This window comes from Pholis gunnellus, assembly GCF_910591455.1.
Source record: "Pholis gunnellus genome assembly, chromosome: 22".
Classification (NCBI taxonomy): domain Eukaryota; kingdom Metazoa; phylum Chordata; class Actinopteri; order Perciformes; family Pholidae; genus Pholis; species Pholis gunnellus.
Window position 1 is genome coordinate 10,052,598 of NC_136549.1, and position 18,028 is coordinate 10,070,625.

Here is an 18,028-nt window from a genome sequence, read left to right on the forward strand (position 1 = left end):
TCAGTTGATCATATGATTTCAAAACTGCCATGACATGGCAGAGATACATATGAAGGGGGGAGCAAAGAAGTTAGTTAAGGGCCGATTGGTTTATGAATGTGTTTATGAATTTTTTGCAATAGATAATGTGACTTCAGGGCTAATATGCCATGCTAGCAGCTTGTCTGTAGGGATGGTGATGGTCTGGCTGTTCCACTACACAACAACAAAACTAATGACGTTACTTTGAAGAAGCTTTACTTTGTGTTTGGTGCTAATTAGCAGATATTAGCATGCTAACACACTAAACACTTGATGGTGATTTGCATGCTGTCTTTCCGTTAGCATTTAGCTTAAAGCACAGCCTCACAGAACTGCTCTTGGTTAAACACTTTCACTGTATTTGACCTTTCAAATGGATTACAAAGTGTGGGATCACAATTATTGCGAGACTTAACCCGTGTTGCATTAAAGGATTAGTGATATAAAGTAGCTTGACCTTACTAGTAAGTTCCTCACTAGTAAGTTTATAATTGCTGGTGTTTTTAATTTTCTCTTTTTTTAGAATGTAGATCTGGTTCAGAGCATATTTACTTAGCTTATAGAATGCAAACCTGCTGCAAAACCTCCCCTGTATCTCTCAAAAATATACACACTCCCACATGCAAACAAGACTAGCTCCTCATCAACATCAGTACTCCAAATCTTTCACTGTGGCGCAGAGAACACGATGAAAGAACCAGCATTATGCTGACATTATTGAGCGCTTTAAACAGCTGATAGGTCTGTCTGCGCTAACCTGCTGTTGAGTCACAAGTTGTGGTTACACTCAGCCAGGCCCAGCACAGAATGGTTAACACACAAAGAAAACAAAACATTAACGCTGCTTTGTTGATTTCAACTTTCAGTAAACTTTAGTAAACATGAGTACTCCACAATTACTCCAGTTTTTCATTGTTTATTACAAAAAACTTATAATAAATCCAATGCAATATATGTGTATATATATATATATATATATATATATATATATATATATATATATATTATACAATATGAACACTTATAGCCAGCACAAAGTGAGAATAATGTTGTCCACCCACACAGGTGTATTCACTTAACCTGCCTGATTAGACCTCGTCTCAGGGCTGCCCTTGATTGACATTTCTCTCCCACTCCTTTGCACCTGTTAGGGCGGGACAACTCACACTTACTCTGATTGGTTGACGCAGTTTGGTGACCTCATAGAACTTCTCCTTGAGCAGAGGTCTAATTAGCGAGAAGTGAAGACACCTGCATGAGTGTAAAGTACATTTAAACTACACTAGACGCAAATAGAAAGAGAGCGGTGAGGCTACACAAAATGTAATATACTGCATCTGTTCAGGGGTAAACTAGGATGGATTTCATAGTTTATCATCTCAATATTTATTAGAAAATGGGAGATAATGACAGTGTTAGGACATGTCAATGCAAAACAAGTAGACTCCATAAAGAAAAGAGACATTTTAATGCCAGGGAGGAAATTCTTTTGTGACACATAAAATAAATGGTAGACATAGTCACACACTGCAAGGCACTCCAGCTCATAATATATAAAACGTAACAAATTAAGTACAAAAGGACTTTGAGGGACAATATATTCCCATTGGCTATTTTTAAAATTAGTGTTTCAATCACACAGGAATAAAGAAACACGTGTTTCACGTAGAGGACTGTCTGTAGGTCAGGTAGTTCTTCAGTCGTGGAGGATAAGGGACAGCAGCCACGGCTTCAGGGTCATTCAGCACCCTGAGGCTCATGTGACCTCTGATTACCAGTCGACACAACTGCTGCAGAGGACGTGGCTTGCCTGGGAACACAAACAAACACATTCTTAAAAATACCCATGGCTTTTAACGCCGTGTAACTGTTTTTTAAAACGCAGGATTTGAAGTTTTACTCAGTATGTCGGAAATCTCGTCCCACTCGGGCGTCTTCTCCAGGACTCGTTTGAGGACGGGACAGATGTCGACGTGGCTGACATACTCCAGGAGCATCCTCACAACACCGCCGATGAGATGTGTGAGCCACGACACCGATACAAACTCACAGAACTGAAAGAGAGAAAACATGTTGGGTTGTTGGTCACTTGATGAGCTGACTGTGTGTTACTCTTTATTACCAAGGAGTCTACCACAGACGTGTACATATGTCTGCCTGGATTTACTCTTACTGAGATGACGTCAGGTTCGCTGTAAATCTGGTAGGCTTGGTTATGGAGGTCAATCCAGGTACTTTCCATTTCTTCACCGTCACCGTGGAAACAATGGAAGCATCTACCACAGACGGATGAAATGTTAAAATGGAAAACGATTTTAAACACAACCTCTCAATCATCTCAGTGCTTGAACGTGTTTTACTGAGATTCCTAATCACAGAAAGCATCTTTAAACTTTAATCTTTAGAGTTGCTAGACTTTACCTGTCAGCTTGATATCCACTGTTGAGGAGCAGTCGCAGCATGACCGGGTCCCTCAGGCTGTACTGCAGGGCAGTGGGGAACACTGTGTTGGTGATCACTCTGAAGTAACAATTCACCTCTGCTCCGTAGGACAGCAGCAGCTGGACCAGTTCATGCCTGGAAATGGCCAAACATCAGACCAGACCAACTGTACGTGAGCTATAAAATGAATGCCTTGTGTGCCACACACACACACACACACACACACACACACCTCTTGGCGCGTATAGCGACCAGGATGCATTGCAGTGGGTCCAGGTCAGTGCTCGCTCCAGCTGCCAGCAGCATCTCGGCACAAGTCACATCACTGTTGGAAACGGCAAAGTACAGAGGAGTCTTTCTGTGGTCGTCGTAGTTCTCTGCAACAAGATTTACAGATTTTTCAGTTTGAAAGATTAATAAAGTCATGATGTTACACTTTTCTCTGAAAGACGATGCCAGTTGAATGTAGTAGGCTTATTATCTACCACAAGCATTTATAAAAACAATGACCACAGCAGGAATATCAACTTTTAAAATGTTCTCATCATAGTGAACAGTTAGACATCTTGATTCTTTGGTCAAAGTCTGTAATGACCAGAGATGTGTTTGCCCAGCAAGGCGTTGACATCATATCCGCTCTGGAGAAGCAGCTCAAGACACTCGACCTGTCCCCCATCAGCTGCTGAGTGGACGGGGTTCTGGCCCGAGAGACGGATAGCTCTCTTTGCAGTGATGGGGATGAGAGTCCTCAGGACTCTACACAGAGAGAGAGAGAGAGAGAGAGAGAGAGAGAGAGAGAGGGTAGCGGACAGAAACAGCGAAAAACAAATGCTAAAAGAGGAAAACAGGACATCGAGAAAAATGTTCATTAGATTGCGGTTTGAGCCACAGTGTTGTTCGGTGACAGAACTGCAAAACAGCAATAAACAGAGGGCTCTGTGGAAATGACTACAGTGACAACACTGCAGAGCTGTGAGGTGCAGAGAGTGACGTGTTACAGTCTAGTTTGATCAGGCTGCAAAGAAGCAGGAAAAGAATGTTAATTTGACTCCAGTAATTTGGAAAATGGATTATCTTTTCTTTCAAACCGATATTCTCAAGCTTTAGGCATGACAATATGCTCATATCCAGGGCTTCAGGATGATTGGGGTGCTCTTTTGCATGGAGGTCAGCTCACAGTATGTGTCCCTCATATGCAGCTCTGTGGATGGGCAGCTGGCAGGCGTAGCTGGCTACGTTCGGGCTGGCTCCGTGCTGCAGGAGCAGCGCCACACAGTCCAGGTTTCCTGATCCAGAAGCATCATACAGCACCGTGTCTCCATTGCTGGCCTGGGCGTTCACGTCACCACCTAGTGGAGCACGGGGACCAATACAACACGGTGGGGGAAAATGGTTGTGTGGTGTTACTCCTCATACAAACATGACAGATGTGAAGCAGTACACAATATATGTTGGTGTTTTACCTTGCTGTATCAGTACATCCATAACTTCAGGGTTGCCATATTCAGCTGCGATCCCCAGAGGAGTCACCTCGTGCTTGCTTCTGGCATCTACTTTGGCTCCGTGTCGAAGCAGCAGCATCAGAATGGCTGGACAACCCACCTGGCGCAAGCGATAGGAGGCAAGGACATAAAGAAGGTAGGAAAGATGGTATGAGAGGAGGCAAGGAGGACATGTGGACTTTATCCTGGATGTTGAGTTCTGATTCGCTCATTGTTCCAGCCCGTATCACTGCAGCGCTGTTCACCTTCGCAGCTTCATGGATGGCCGTCCACTTGGTGAGACACACCTGCTCGACAAAGGCCCCGCCCATGACGAGCGTTACAACCATGTCGTACGACCTCTGTCTCACTGCTACAAAATGTCGACAAAACAAGGTGAACAGCCATAATAATGACAGATGATAATGAAAGATGTCTTATTAATGACGGAGTTGATATTAAAAACTTTATTAGGCTAATGTCTACAGCAGTTGCAGATGTTTTAACAAGGCTTAGACTACAGCCAGCGGCTCTGTGCGGCTGCACTTTAACAGCATGTTCCTAATAACCTGCTGATGCTTAGCAGGCATAATGTTTGCCATCTTAGCTTTAGCGTGTTAGCATGCCAACATTTGATAAATGTGTGTGTGTGTGTGTGTGTGTGTGTGTGTGTTACCAATCAGCAGAGGAGACTCGTTTCTGCTGTTGGTGTTGTGTGGTGAAGCTCCGTGCTGCAGCAGCAGCCTGACGTTTTCCACCTGGCCGGCCTCTGCTGCCAGAGTCACAGATGTGTCCCCGCCCTCTGTCCGCTCCTCCAGGGCCACATCTTTGGACGTCAACACTGCTACGAAGACAACCGTAACGTAATGTTAAAGTTGAAAATATGTTCACTCCTATGTACATTTTTTTTTAAAGTGCAGATGCCGAATGGTCTTCGGTTAAGCCTCTCACCCTGCAGCACCACATGCAGGATCTCTGGCTGCGGCTGCGCAGCTGCAGCGTGCAGAGGCAGCTGGCCGCTGCTGTCGCTCTCTCTGAAGGCAGACGCGCAACCTGACAGCTCCCGCAGCGCACACACATCACCTGTGGAGACACAAGCACGATCCACGCAGGACTCCCAGGGAAGCGTTTGTAACATTCATGGTGTGAACACAGCGAGTTCATGCACACAGACGCGAACACAAAAACAAACGTTTGTATTTATTTGTAGGTTAACTTTAGTACGAATGAAACTTCAACGCCACGTGCACATATTCTTGTGCTAAAACAACAATAGACACATTTAAATATCATACCTTTGTGAATGGCTGCCATGATCTTCATGAAGCTGTCACTGTTTGGTTCCTTTCTACTGAACCAAAGGAGAATAGTGAGTCAAATAAAAGGAGTTGATTACCCTTATATTATTTAATTCAGGATTTCCTGTGAATTTAGAATCAACACATCTTTTGTAAAAGTGTTCCTTAGCCCATCACTAAATTTGTATCAATAATAAATATTAAAAGAGTCCTTTTGGTCGCCCCATCCATAACCCTTTTAGTTCGAGCACTTTGGACATTCTTGACTCTCTCATACCCGTTAGTTTGTACAAAACATGGCAGCTTGTGGGCATCTTGAATGCTCTCTCGAATGGCAAACTTGACAAGTTCCTCATTGATGTCTTCCTGCTCAAAGACATCCATTTCTATATCAAGGGAAAAAGTGAGCATTATTGTCATAAAATCAAAAACTTCTATCATGTTACGGTCACATCTATCTGTACTTTGTGCTTTGTCCACGGCTGCAGGCATGCAACTTGTTTATCAGCAGGGGGCTGCTGGCACAGTGTCACCTCTGCTCGAAGTGGTGTCATATGTGAGTACTTAAGCGTGAATCTGTTACATCTGAGATGACACCACAAAAAAGAATGTAAGTTGAATTGTGTTAGTCGTAGCAATCCGTCTCACCTGACGATCTGAAAGTGCACCCCAGCTCGCAGCCCGTGTGTTTTTGTGTTGTGGGGTTCATAAGCTTGTCTGGGATATTTTTAGACGTGACCTGCTCCACATGACATGACACCGGCCTGTTGTGTTTTCTAATTCGGGTTAGGGTTAGGGTTAGTTCTCCTTTCTCTTAATGCTACACTGTGACTTCTTTCACATTCGGTTTTTTTTGCACACGTGAACACAAGACACCACCAGCCGACGCTTCACTTGCAGAGCATTGCATGTCAAAAATATTCGTACTATTTCTAACACATAATACATTTTCCTGAATCTTCTCCTTTGTGACTGCTATTAATTTGATAGTGGAAATCAATAAAGAATATCGACTATTACTTCATCAGAATGTTGTAAGTCAACAATAGCAAAAGTGTGTTTGAGGAAATAAGCCAATGTCAATATATAGAGCTCATGATAATAAACAAATGCTGAAATATTGAAGCAAAACTGATGGCTGAAAATCAGCTACCCTCATATTGGGACCCTACCTTACCGTCCTACATGAACAAAGCCTCTTATCATCTAATTTTCACTTTCTAAACAACAGCTTTAGGAATAGCCTTGACATATTCGAAGCGAAATATTCCCTCAAGAGAACAAGCGCCCACTTTCTCCTGACGAACAAATTGATACGTGGGAGTTTGTGGAAAAAGTCTCAGACAGCGTCAGTGTGTGACACAGTGACTCAGCCTGTAGGCGGCCGCTCTCCACCGCGTCAATAGACTTCACCAATCTGTCTGGGGTGGAAGCAGAACCGCCAGCCCCATCGTCAAGTTTCACTACACGCTCGGACATCACACACATGCACACAATGAGCTCTGTCTCTGAACTGGAAACACTTCATTTAACGCACCGGATTTGAGCAACCACGGATTCGTGCTCCATATGAGGAAGAAAGTAAGTCGTAGAATTTCCTTTCTTTCTGTTTTTTTTTTTACACTAATTGTGTGTTGTAAAATTGTATAGACTGATATACTGATGCAGCTATATCCCATAGCTTAATTCCCACTTCCCACATTGTGCTTTTTAAATAGCTGAATGATTATTTGTATTTGGAGTAAGGAGGATATCAGAAAGAATTACAAAGCATCTCATTGTGTTTCCACTCTAGCTTCTAATGGTTAAATGAAATGTTGCCTATTTGATTTATGAAAACTGTCTTTCACTTTTCAGTATAGGAATAAACGTACTGAAGTACTGAAGATTAAGAGGTATTTTAATGTGTCCCTTTTAAAAAGGGTACATTAAGTGAAAGCACACATGGACACAGTTTGCTTATGTTTAAATAGAGAGACTAGCATGTGTGCACCCAGAAGTTCATCTGCATATTATCTTCATCCTGCTGCGAGATAATATTTTACGAGAATGAGAATCCCTTTGAAGCGAACCACATTCCTGCCTGTCGTCCCGGCAACTTTGAAGCCTGATTCCTCAAATTTGAGCTCATTGCATGTTTTGCTATTTAAAACCATATAAGTCTTTATAGATGCAAAGAAACAGCTGTCAGATAACTGTTACTTTTTATTCCTGTGCATTTGTTCCTCTACTGTAATGGTGCTGAAGTGGTTCTTTTGATTATGGTAAAAGGGGTAAAATGAGTTTGTATTTTGGATTAGGGCTGCAATTAATTCATTTTTAATGAATTAAACTGATGAATATTTTCTTGATTAATCGTTACAAACGGCAAAGGTTCACAATTGAGTATCAGAAAATGTTTTTGCTGACCAAAACCAGTAACAGATTATCAAAATAGTTGTAATTTTTAGGTTTTTTATTCATTTAATTGACCAATTGATACTAAGAAGTAATTGTACTTTTGAAAGAAAGTCACCTGCGTCCAAAATAAACGTACTAAATCAAATTAGATCCTGTGAGAAATACATAATGCTCAGTTTTTAACATGTATATTATTTAGCGTTTCATGTCAGCATGCACAATGCATGTGTAAACTGATATAACAAGCCCTAAAGAAGGGGCTACTGTGATTGATGCTCAGAGAATTGATATGCTTCACAAAAATTGTTTGCATGTTTAACAACAAAATCAGACAAAGAAAAGCATCCTCAGTCAAATTAGATGCACTACTTAAAACCCTACTTTATACTAACTGTACCCTGTATTAATATACTGTCTCCTGTTTTTCTTTTAGATCTTGAAAGCACCTTGTCTCCTCTTGAGTCTGTTCACAAGTTTGAATCTCTGCTCCGGAAAATTTGGGACGCCGATAACTGATGATGTAAGCAAGCTGTCATTATTGGTGAGTTTACTGAATTTGATACAGGCCTCATACATATCAGATTCATGTGTCACATGATCTGTGTGTCCGTATGCTAAAAGATTGTCCCAATAAAACCTTTTTCTGTCTTGATCTCCGTCGTAGAAGCAGAATATCCCCTCCGATTATGCGATTCCTGTTAGTTACATTCCCAAAGAAGTGGTGCGTATGAAGATGTGAAAGCAGAAATAATGTCAAACAGATGATAGAACTTTGAACAAAATAACGCTAAAATCTCTGGTACCTACATCTTCAGGCTGGCACGTGCTGGGTGGTGTTGAATATCTATCCTTTGGAGCAAAGTCTTCGGAAGCTGGCCGGCATGTTTGGTGCCATCTCTTCCAACAGAGAAAACATAAGTGTCTTCATTGCAATGCTGAAGAGTCTACGCTTCACCTTTGACCATGAGGAACTGGTAAGTAAATCCTGATGGACTGTGCAAATAGGCACTGCAGCTCAGTTTTGGGGAGGAGTGCGTCATATTGTGGGCATTCGGGGACCGTTCTGCGCATGTAATTGCACATTTGAGTTATTTCAGGACTGCTCGTTGTCTGATTCCCCAGGAAACAGCGATGCAAGTCTTCCAGTGTCACTATCAAGAAGGGAGCTTAATATCTGGTCTTTACTTTGACTACATCAAAGACGTCTTACATGCCGCCTCTCAAGGAACATCCGGCTTCTCGTGCAAACCGCCACCGTGCCTTAATCCACAACAAACACCAGGTACAACCATTCATTTGCATTTACATTTTAAATATTTAATGGCTAAGGCAGCTTAGCGGCCTATTAGAGGGCAGATATTGATTTAGGGTCAAGGACACACAGCTGGGGATAGGAACCAAATCTGTAAGCTCGAACACACAGTCAATTCAGATAATTTAAGGAATTATATAATCATTAAAAGCCTCATGCAGCGAGTACGTGTGAAAGCCTGCTTCGTAAGTTCTTATTATGGAAGAAAAATAAGTATTTGGGAGTGATCGAACCGTCAGAATCGTCTCTACTTGTTCAATAAATTAACATCAAGAGGATTGGTGAACCCGCTATCGGATTCCTCCAGTGTAACTGTAGTCTGCGAAACATCCAATAATATTTCTGTCTTCCAGGGGGTCGGGAGGAGGGTCGGGAGTACAGCTGGTCCAAGAGAACTCCCTTGCTTCTGGCTCTCATCCCCTTCACAGCTTGTGTCGTTCTCATCGTGTACCTGGTGAGTAAGTGAACTGAAAATAACGACTATAATATAGATACAGAGAGTATTTATTTCATGTAACATGAAAAGCTTTCAACCAAGCACCATCATCAGGTCACAACTTTAAATTGTCCAACACTTTGCTTCATGGTGTTTGGTGCTTATAAGCAAACTATGATTCTTTAGCATCAGACTAAGATGGTGAAGACGGTAAACACACCTGCTCAACGGGTCCATATGTTAGCATAGTCATTGTGAGCATTGGAGCTGCTAGCCTGTCAGCAGACAGTTGTCCTGCAATTATAAAAGCTCCTTTTGTGTTCCTTCGCTGAGTACATTGGAACACAGTCATCACACTATTCAGGCGGATAATTGCATGTATGTATAAAAGGGCAATAATGTCAAACTCATAAGGCCTGATAAATCATACACCACAATGAGCTATTATTGCAACTCGTAAAACTCTCTATTTTCAGCGTGGCCTCCCGGCTCTTCAAGAATGAGAAGTTCTGCTGGAAGCCATTTCACAACAAGTTATTCAGTTTGTGTACAGCTCAAATTATAGTCGTTCTCTTCTTCTCGTTTTTTTAAGACCATGAGAAACCTAAGAGCCCCCATCTAAAAATGTCCGTCCTTGGTGGTAAAATTCCCATCAACTACACTCTCTTGTGCCTTTTGGCTTCTGTGGGTCAGCCAAATAACGACCACATGTTAATGTGACTTCACTTTTGTGAGCACTTCCAGGAAGGCAATTATTGTAAAAAAATTAACAACTGCTCATCAAATATTCAGCAGTACTTTGAGGCTGTTGTTACCTAATGTAATGATTTCCGCTTTGGAGATTTAGTATCTGTCATATGTTTATCATAGAAAACAGGATTTAACACCACTGTTCAGATTGTGAGTGTGATTTCTTGATCATTCTTTTCTACTTTTTTGTTTTAGGTCAAGTCTGGGAGGCTTTTAGCAGTGTGCAACACTGAAAATAGCCAAATGGCCCCTTCTGACATGATCCCAACTGTGTCTGTCTCCATCCCACTTCAGACACTCACCCACGCTGCTGACACTCAGCCAGTGGGGGAGGCAATCCCTGAACATGAGAGCGGATGAAGCATGATTAATACAAGAGGGAAATCTGGACCGCAGCATAACAACTCACTCTCCAGGTTATTCTGTTAGTGGCAGGAGCCTGCTGGATAACCCAGTGTGGTCTGACAGTCTTCCTCTGCTTTCACTCATCTGAGTGCATGGACCCGAGCGACGAGAGAAAACTCACCTGCTGTGAAGGCAGCTTGCCCAGGCACTTCTAGCACTTAACCATCCAAAGAGGGTTTTTTTTTTTTTTTTTTTGGGAACCAGAAGAAGAACTCAGTACACAATGGCTGGTTATGTCCCCAAATGGCTGGTGAAGTACATTAATTGTCTCGTCTTGGCCAGTGTTTAGCAGCATCTGGCTTGCCTTCTCTGAGCAGACCAAGTTTTTTTTTCTTTTTTTTCTCATTGCTGCCACTCTGAACCGTTGCCAATTCTCCAGTTTTGAGTTGTGATCAAACGTACCCGCTGGAGCCTCACATCCAAATGATACCACACTGTTTTGGAAGATTTCATTCTGAGTTTGAAATCCCGTCATCAATTTGTTGGCTGTGTCCCGATGGTTATAGAGACCTTTGTCCTTTCGCTGTTGTAGAGTCAAGAGTCAACACACTGTTCCCAAACCTGCTCCTGTGTTTGGGCTTCTACTGAAACGCATTAGCGGTAAATGCAAAGAAGTACATGCATAGGAGGTAAAAGCGTGATTAAAGAAGCTGCATGTGATCTACTGCAGCTTGTCTTGTACTTGTTGACATTACTCTGATCTGTCACAAATTGCAAACCTTCTCGTCGCAAACAACACGCCGAGCACTTCAACAAGCGTCCCACTTTGTGTATCAAAGATCTGACCAGATGGCCGGTAGCCACCAGCAGAGGCCCTTTGAATCCCGTCATTGTGTCTCAAAGCTGTTGCCCAGTGATCTATAGCTGCTGGCCACAGCGAGTGTGTTTTTAATGCCTTATTCACTGAGTCAATCATGTTCAGTCATGAGAACATGACTCCCCGAGTGAGAGCGCTCTTGTGCTGTATGTGTCAGAGCGAGGGATGGGCGGACAGGACGAGGGAAAGTGAGGGAGATAGGGATAGATGGATGGATGGACGGATGAGCTCAGCGAGAAGCATAAGGAGGGCTTGTTCTTGCCACAAAAGAAGTGGCCGTAGGCTGGAGGAAATGCCAGTTACAAACACGACTGATGTCGGCAGATCCCTATGAATCAACAGGCTAAGAATCTTTCCAAGCCGCACGCAATGTAGCCTCATCTACAGAGGATGGTTAGTATTTCGATCAAGGTTTTCTGTATTCGAAAGATTTACGTTCAAAACTCATCAATGAAATGTGGGAAGATGTACCTTTTATTAAACTGTTTTCATGTCTTAGACCAGGTCTACAACTGTTTTCTTGTCTTTCTGGTGAACAATTTGTATAATTTGAATGTCTGTATTTTTGTGAAAATGTGTATTTGTATTGTATTTGAGATGTTTAAGTTATTTTGTTACAAGATACACCACTTACAAAATATAACTAACTTTTTCTACAATTCAAGTTCAAGTCACGAATGTAAAGGGGGTGGACAAAATACTGTGAACATTCTGTGAAAGCACGTTAGGACCTTGAAGTAACTAAATCAGCATTGTAAAGCTTGCTACAATAAGTTGTAGCAGATTACAATGGTGATTTGGTCAATGTCCCTTTATGTGAAATGTCTACATTATTTAGTCTACCCCCTGCAAATGGCCCATGAGCAAAATAATGTCAGTATTATATGTATGTTTTCTGACTATTTGTCAACAATGTAAAAAATATACGGTATATATTGGTACATCATATTGTTGTTGTCGGCAAAACAGTGAAACGTCAAGTCTGAATGTGTCCATGACATCATTTTAATTAAAAGAATAGAATAGTACACAATACTACTTTAAATAAAAGAATGTTTAGGTTCAGTTAACCAGACAAAAAGGAGCTTGATAAGTCTTTTTCTTGGTTTTTGAAGTGACATATTTGTGCAAATACAGATCTCAGAACAGATCAAACTTCCATGTATTCATTGTCAGGTCATATACTCAGTTCTCCATGAACTTTTATGTCATTTCAAAGACGATGATCAATAGTGTTAATAAAATGTTTTGGTGATATTACAACTGCATTTGTGTTTGTTATGCAACACAAGGAGCAATGCTTTTGAGCTGGATATTGTAGTACTGTAACTCCTTTTCATTGGACATTTGACTACTTATTTTTAGTAAAACTTAATTTAGACATGTAGAAGGACGAGTGCATACACTGAACCCCTCAACAAGGCAGGAATATCATTATTATAGGTCAAATACGTTATGAACTAAGTCATAACTATCATAATTCATATGACCAATTGCTTTTCCGTGTTTTTTGCGCCATCGCAGCAAATTCAAAACTGTGCTTTTATTTTATATACAAACATCCGCCGGAAGCACTCCGGCTTTTGTTTTGGAAAGCCGCTCCCCAGCGGTCGCCATTATTCTTCCTGGCTTGACTGTCAGGAGAAAGACGGTTATTTACTTTAAAACATTATATTGCGGGGTAAACTGCAACATTGCCTGGCCTATTAGTGCAGTCGCTTGATTATAGCTCATGAATTAGCTCCACACCCTGGGCTCAGAATGGAGAAACGATCCGACACCGCGGGTAAGTTGCTAAGCTAACGTTAGCACGCTAACAGTAGCTGGCGGTGAGAAAATGAGCCGCAACGAACGACATCTGCTGCCGTAAACTGACTGCTTGCTTTTAATCACAAGTCAACGCGCGTGTATTAAAGTCTTTTTGGTTATTTTGGCGATGTTTGGTGGTTAGCTAGCCAAAAGCGGGGACAGTACAGGCGGCTTAGTTTTTTTTTAAATTAGCCCATCCTCCCCTCCGGATGTCCCGATCGAGCGCTCCACCGCGTTAAATATCAACAGTGATGAACCGGTGACAGCACACAGCCCCGCACCGTCTGCTGAAAGTTTGAATCTTAACTCTGCTAACGTTACACTTTGGCGCTCGTTCTCCCCACGACTTCGCGTGCACACGCAAACGTGCACACTTTCAACCCATCTGCACAGCTTATCTGCACGCGATCAAAGCAGGTTTTAGCATTGCAGCGCCCCCTACAGCCGCTAAAGGCTCCCCCTGCAGAGCATGATCTGTTGCTGGTAGTTTGTATTAAGACACCCAGGGGACATTATCACTATTAGAGGGGAATATTTACAGTACATTTAACTGTAAGTTAGTTGCACTGCATTGAAACAGAAACACACCACGCTCAAAATAGAAATAAGTGAAATAGAGTGTACAAGTTAAAGCTAATAAACACGTGTAGGTGTGTTGATGCTACCTTTTGTGTTATGTTCCACACAGGTGTTGGAGGTTCCCTTCCCCTGTCCTCCCTCCGGCTGATGGCGTCCCCTCTGCAGCTGACGTACTCGTACATATGGCAGGTCATACGGCAGAGGAACGTCAAGCAGTACGGCAAAGTGGAGGAGTTTGTGACCATGGTGACTCAGACGGTTCCCGATCTCATCACCTTCAAGCAGACCGCACAGCTCGTCCTGGGGCTGCGAGCCAGGGTGAGACTATCGTCTGTGTTTACAGCAGATATGCCGCATACATATTCTACTTTCTGCTCATTTGAAGTCTGCTGTGTTTGATTCATCAGATTCATAACGTGTGTTTTCTACTGTAGATCATTTTGGATCTGCTTCACAAAGACGGACCACCAGATTCCAGGGCTATTCAAACCCTCATAAATAAGTTGAAGGTCTCTTCATCTTTAGGGGTAAGAAGGGGAACTTTGTTTTAAACACGTCTGTTCAACACACTAGGCTCTACAATCCTAATGTGTGATTTAAGTATTAGCACAGTATTTGCTGTGTTACAGAAGGACGCAGAAGTGGAAAAATCTCAAACAAACTTCATGGTGCTGGTCCAGAATCTGCTTAAAAACCCGGCTGAAAGAAAGCGCTTCTTCCAGGTATCAGCATCTTTTATTATCATTCTTACTTAGTTGTTTATTCCAGATGGTGTGCATTCATTTTATTGTTCCACATCTGTCTTAATGTGGTTGCCGGTTGCCATTTTCCTGTTTGAAGTACAGGCTTGCAGCTCATTAGGATGTGAAACACCGAGCACGTGGAGATAAAGCACATTCAATTCCTCTATCTCATTTTCCTCACGGTTTCAGTCACAGTGACGTGAAACTCCCAACACATTTCTCTCCCTGCAGGATGTGTTCCCTGTTCAGTACGGCACAAAGTTTGACACAGCGCTGCAGGCCCTGACCGCAGGTCTGGTGTGCAAGCTGGAGCAAGTCCTTCCTGTTCCCAATCTCTCCCAGGTATGTATAAACGCGTGATCCAACCTAAGAGGTAAAAAAGAAAACTATACTGTGAACTCATTCGATGTTTCCATTTCCTGCCTCTGTACCTCAGCTTGGTGCCATGATCTCGGCGGAGCCCTCTGTCCTGGAGGCATGTGGAGGCTTCATCCCCGACACCGGGGACCTGAAGACGCTCCTCCTGCACCAGCAGTCCAAGGGACTCCTGGGTGTTAAAGGTACACTTCAGGTTCATGATCACACACAGAAAGAAAAAAGGTACGGTGAAACTGAATTTGACGAAGCCTTTTTATCCATTTGTGCAGCAACAATCTCGTCCTCGGTGGGAAACTGTGTGCTCTCTTCACTCGCCTTCCGGCCCAAACCAGTAGAGCCACCGCCTCCACCTCCTCCTCCACCTCCGCCTCCGCCGCCGCCACCGGAGTCATCAAAGCGACTACAGGTCACCGAACCCACCCCGGCCCCCCTCAGTGACATTGAAGACCCGGGAGTGATGTCGGACGCCTCCGACAGCCTGGCAGACCCGGCTGCTGGACCACAGGGGAGAGGGCGACACGCTCATAAATTAGCCGCCGACGCTGCTGAAAAGGAAAAGAGTGTCCCAACAGCAGCTCAGGGGGAGAATGTGGTGCAAGAGAAAGGTTGTGCACAGGAACAGCCTGCCACGACTCTGCAAAGCACAGGGGAAGGCGCGGCGGCGGCAGAAGCGGCAGATAAACCAGAATCACAGCGGCCTCCCTTGAAATCCATCCCCTTCCGGGTCGTTCAAATGCCGATCAAACCCGCACAGAGTGCAGGTAACGCGGGAGGGAAAGACGGCCAAAAGCCTCAGACCCAGCGGGTCACGTTGCATCAGTGGGTGTCGCAGATTGCCACGAACTCGCTGTCCCTCCCGGCCCTGCCGCCGCTCCCGCCGGCCAGGTTCGGCGCTGGGGACGACATGAAGCCCAGCATTCGAAGAAAAAAGCAGATCCGGCCCCCGGCGGACAGATTCACCTGCGGCGTGTGCGACAAGAGCTTCCCGTATCAGTCCAAGCTCATGGACCACGAGCGCATTCACACGGGCGAGAAGCCGTTCGCGTGCCCGGCGTGCAGCAAGAGCTTCCGAACGCAGGCGTTCCTCAACAACCACCTGAAGACCCACAGCACGGCGCGACCGTACGCCTGCGGCCAGTGCGGCAAGTGCTTCAACAAGCTGCAGAGCCTGACCAAGCACATGCTGGCCCACAGCGGCCAGAAGCCCTTCTACTGCAACATCTGCAACAAGGGCTTCACGCAGTCCACCTACTTCAAACGGCACATGGAGTGCCACACGAGCCAGATGACGTTCCCCTGCAAGCACTGCAGCAAAAGCTTCCCGACGGCGTTCAAGCTGTCGAACCACGAGCGCTGGCACACCCGAGACCGGCCTCACATGTGCGAGCGCTGCGGGAAGCGGTTCCTCGTGCCCAGCTTGTTGAAGAGGCACATGGGCTACCACATCGGCGACCGCCAGTACCTCTGCTCCCAGTGCGGCAAGACCTTCGTCTACCTGTCCGACCTGAAGAGGCACCAGCAGGACCACGTGCCCAAAGCGAAGATCCCGTGCCCCGTTTGCCAGAAGAAGTTCTCCAGCAAGTACTGCCTGAGGGTTCACCTGAGGATCCACACCAGGGAGCGGCCCTACCGCTGCTCCATCTGCGAGAAGACCTTCACCCAGGTCGGGAATCTGAAGGTCCACATCCGGTTGCACACCAACGAGCGCCCGTTCAGCTGCGACGTGTGCGGGAAGACCTACAAGTTGGCGTCCCACCTGAACGTCCACAAACGGACTCACACGTGCAAGAAGCCCTGGACGTGTGAAACGTGCGGGAAGGGATTCTCCGTCCCGGGCCTCCTGAAGAAGCACGAGCAGCTGCACCTGCGGGACGCAAACCCCGAGTTCGCCGGTAAGCGGAGACACCGGGGTAAGCACAAGAAGCACTCGCTCAAGAGGAAGTACGATGAGGAAGACGAGGGCAGCGACGATTATTAATCAACGAAACACCATTTTTGTATTGGAGTAGGGAGGCTCGGATTAGGAGTTCCAGAGCCGGCGCAGATCACTGATGTAATCAAGATGAACTAAGTCAGATAGCTACGGCGTACATTGTCCCTTTGGACCGTGTCATTTTCAAAGACTTCAAGTTATTTCAAGGTTTGTTAGCTTGTGGTGGAGATCAGGTCACTATGATGGTCTGCGTAGTGAAAACACATTTAGAATGATGTTAGAATCATTTTTCTTCTCATCGGCAGTTTGAAAAGATTACTTTGAGTTATGATCGGTGGCCTCAAGTCATTTTTCCGGCCAGCTGGAGCATCTCGAGTAATCTGCTGTTTTTCACATGTGACAAAATGAATTCAAGTTACCCAAAGCTGTCACATTTTGAGAGATAGAAGATCATCTCCTTTATCATCTTTGGAGTTGTTAATTACTGGTGATCATTGTAATAAAAAAAACTATGACAACATAGTGCTACCTGAATGTAGCATTTAAAAAATGTGCATCATGTTAACAATACAACACAAAATATGTCAGTGCATGTGACTTTAGATACTTTGTATAATGTAACAGAATGTTGTCGTGTCTGTAGGAAACATTTAATCTTTGGAAACTGTAGAGATTCAAAATGACCTTTGTCGCTCTTTGTATGAAACCCTGAACTGTAAACCTTCTAACTCTGCTTTAGTTTGAGAGTGAAAATAGGCTGATTTGTGTTTATTAGGATTTTCACCTTTTCTTTCCAGCCGTAGGTGCCGTGATATTGCTGCAGCACATGAAAGGATGATAATTTGTATTTTAGCTTGGACACAGTAAACTTTATCTACTCCATCACCTTCTGCTATTGTGAGCTGCCGTGTATACAAGCCATGAAGCAAATATAACTGTTTTTGATGTTTTGCAGAAAAATAAATGGCAGCCCATAACAAAGGACTGGTTTACTGGTTTGTCTTGTGGAAGATTTAACTGCTCAAAGGTGACGATATAAGTTACATAGCATCCGTTTCGTCTATACAGACCAATTCAGCATATCATATTCTGATTGGCTCCAATAACGGGACGTCAAAATAACCAAAAAGTGAAACGGGAGTACAAGAGAATCAAAAACTGTCAACGCAAAGGAAGGAAGCAACAGCACAAGGGTATACAGGACTGTCTCAGAAAATTAGAATA

The 18,028-nt window shown here is 44.0% G+C and overlaps 3 protein-coding genes across 6 annotated transcripts; 2 read left to right on the top strand and 1 right to left on the bottom strand.

The window, feature by feature from the left end:
• Positions 1–101: 101 nt before the first annotated feature.
• On the bottom strand, positions 102–5,961 carry asb15b (ankyrin repeat and SOCS box containing 15b; the record flags this gene model as incomplete). 3 transcript variants are annotated; one of them, XM_079184275.1, is made up of 14 exons in its annotated part: positions 102–1,831; positions 1,922–2,075; positions 2,195–2,297; positions 2,443–2,598; positions 2,696–2,840; positions 3,059–3,219; positions 3,641–3,812; positions 3,927–4,065; positions 4,211–4,317; positions 4,621–4,788; positions 4,896–5,027; positions 5,240–5,292; positions 5,520–5,628; positions 5,891–5,961. In XM_079184275.1, 14 exons carry the CDS (start codon positions 5,949–5,951, stop codon positions 1,683–1,685), a joined length of 1,809 nt encoding a protein of 602 aa, XP_079040401.1. In that variant the 3' UTR covers positions 102–1,682. The 3 variants fall into 3 exon arrangements, with proteins under 3 accessions (XP_079040401.1, XP_079040400.1, XP_079040399.1); XM_079184274.1 differs by lacking the exon at positions 5,891–5,961 and having other exon boundaries at positions 4,621–4,785; positions 5,520–5,734; XM_079184273.1 differs by lacking the exon at positions 5,891–5,961 and having other exon boundaries at positions 5,520–5,734.
• A 1,036-nt stretch (positions 5,962–6,997) lies between these two features.
• Positions 6,998–12,706, top strand: LOC306714292 (uncharacterized protein). 2 transcript variants are annotated; one of them, XM_079184276.1, is made up of 7 exons: positions 6,998–7,137; positions 8,076–8,183; positions 8,307–8,363; positions 8,458–8,616; positions 8,765–8,924; positions 9,308–9,408; positions 10,336–12,706. In XM_079184276.1, exons 4-7 carry the CDS (start codon positions 8,524–8,526, stop codon positions 10,498–10,500), a joined length of 519 nt encoding a protein of 172 aa, XP_079040402.1. In that variant the 5' UTR covers positions 6,998–7,137; positions 8,076–8,183; positions 8,307–8,363; positions 8,458–8,523; the 3' UTR covers positions 10,501–12,706. The 2 variants fall into 2 exon arrangements, with proteins under 2 accessions (XP_079040402.1, XP_079040403.1); XM_079184277.1 differs by lacking the exon at positions 6,998–7,137 and having other exon boundaries at positions 7,657–8,183.
• Positions 12,707–13,011: 305 nt separating this feature from the next.
• On the top strand, positions 13,012–17,772 carry LOC306713653 (uncharacterized protein). Its single transcript, XM_079183425.1, has 7 exons — positions 13,012–13,148; positions 13,860–14,068; positions 14,185–14,277; positions 14,380–14,472; positions 14,725–14,835; positions 14,930–15,053; positions 15,141–17,772. The coding sequence occupies exons 1-7, from the start codon at positions 13,124–13,126 to the stop codon at positions 16,847–16,849; spliced, it is 2,364 nt and encodes a 787-aa protein (XP_079039551.1). The 5' UTR covers positions 13,012–13,123; the 3' UTR covers positions 16,850–17,772.
• Positions 17,773–18,028: the final 256 nt, after the last annotated feature.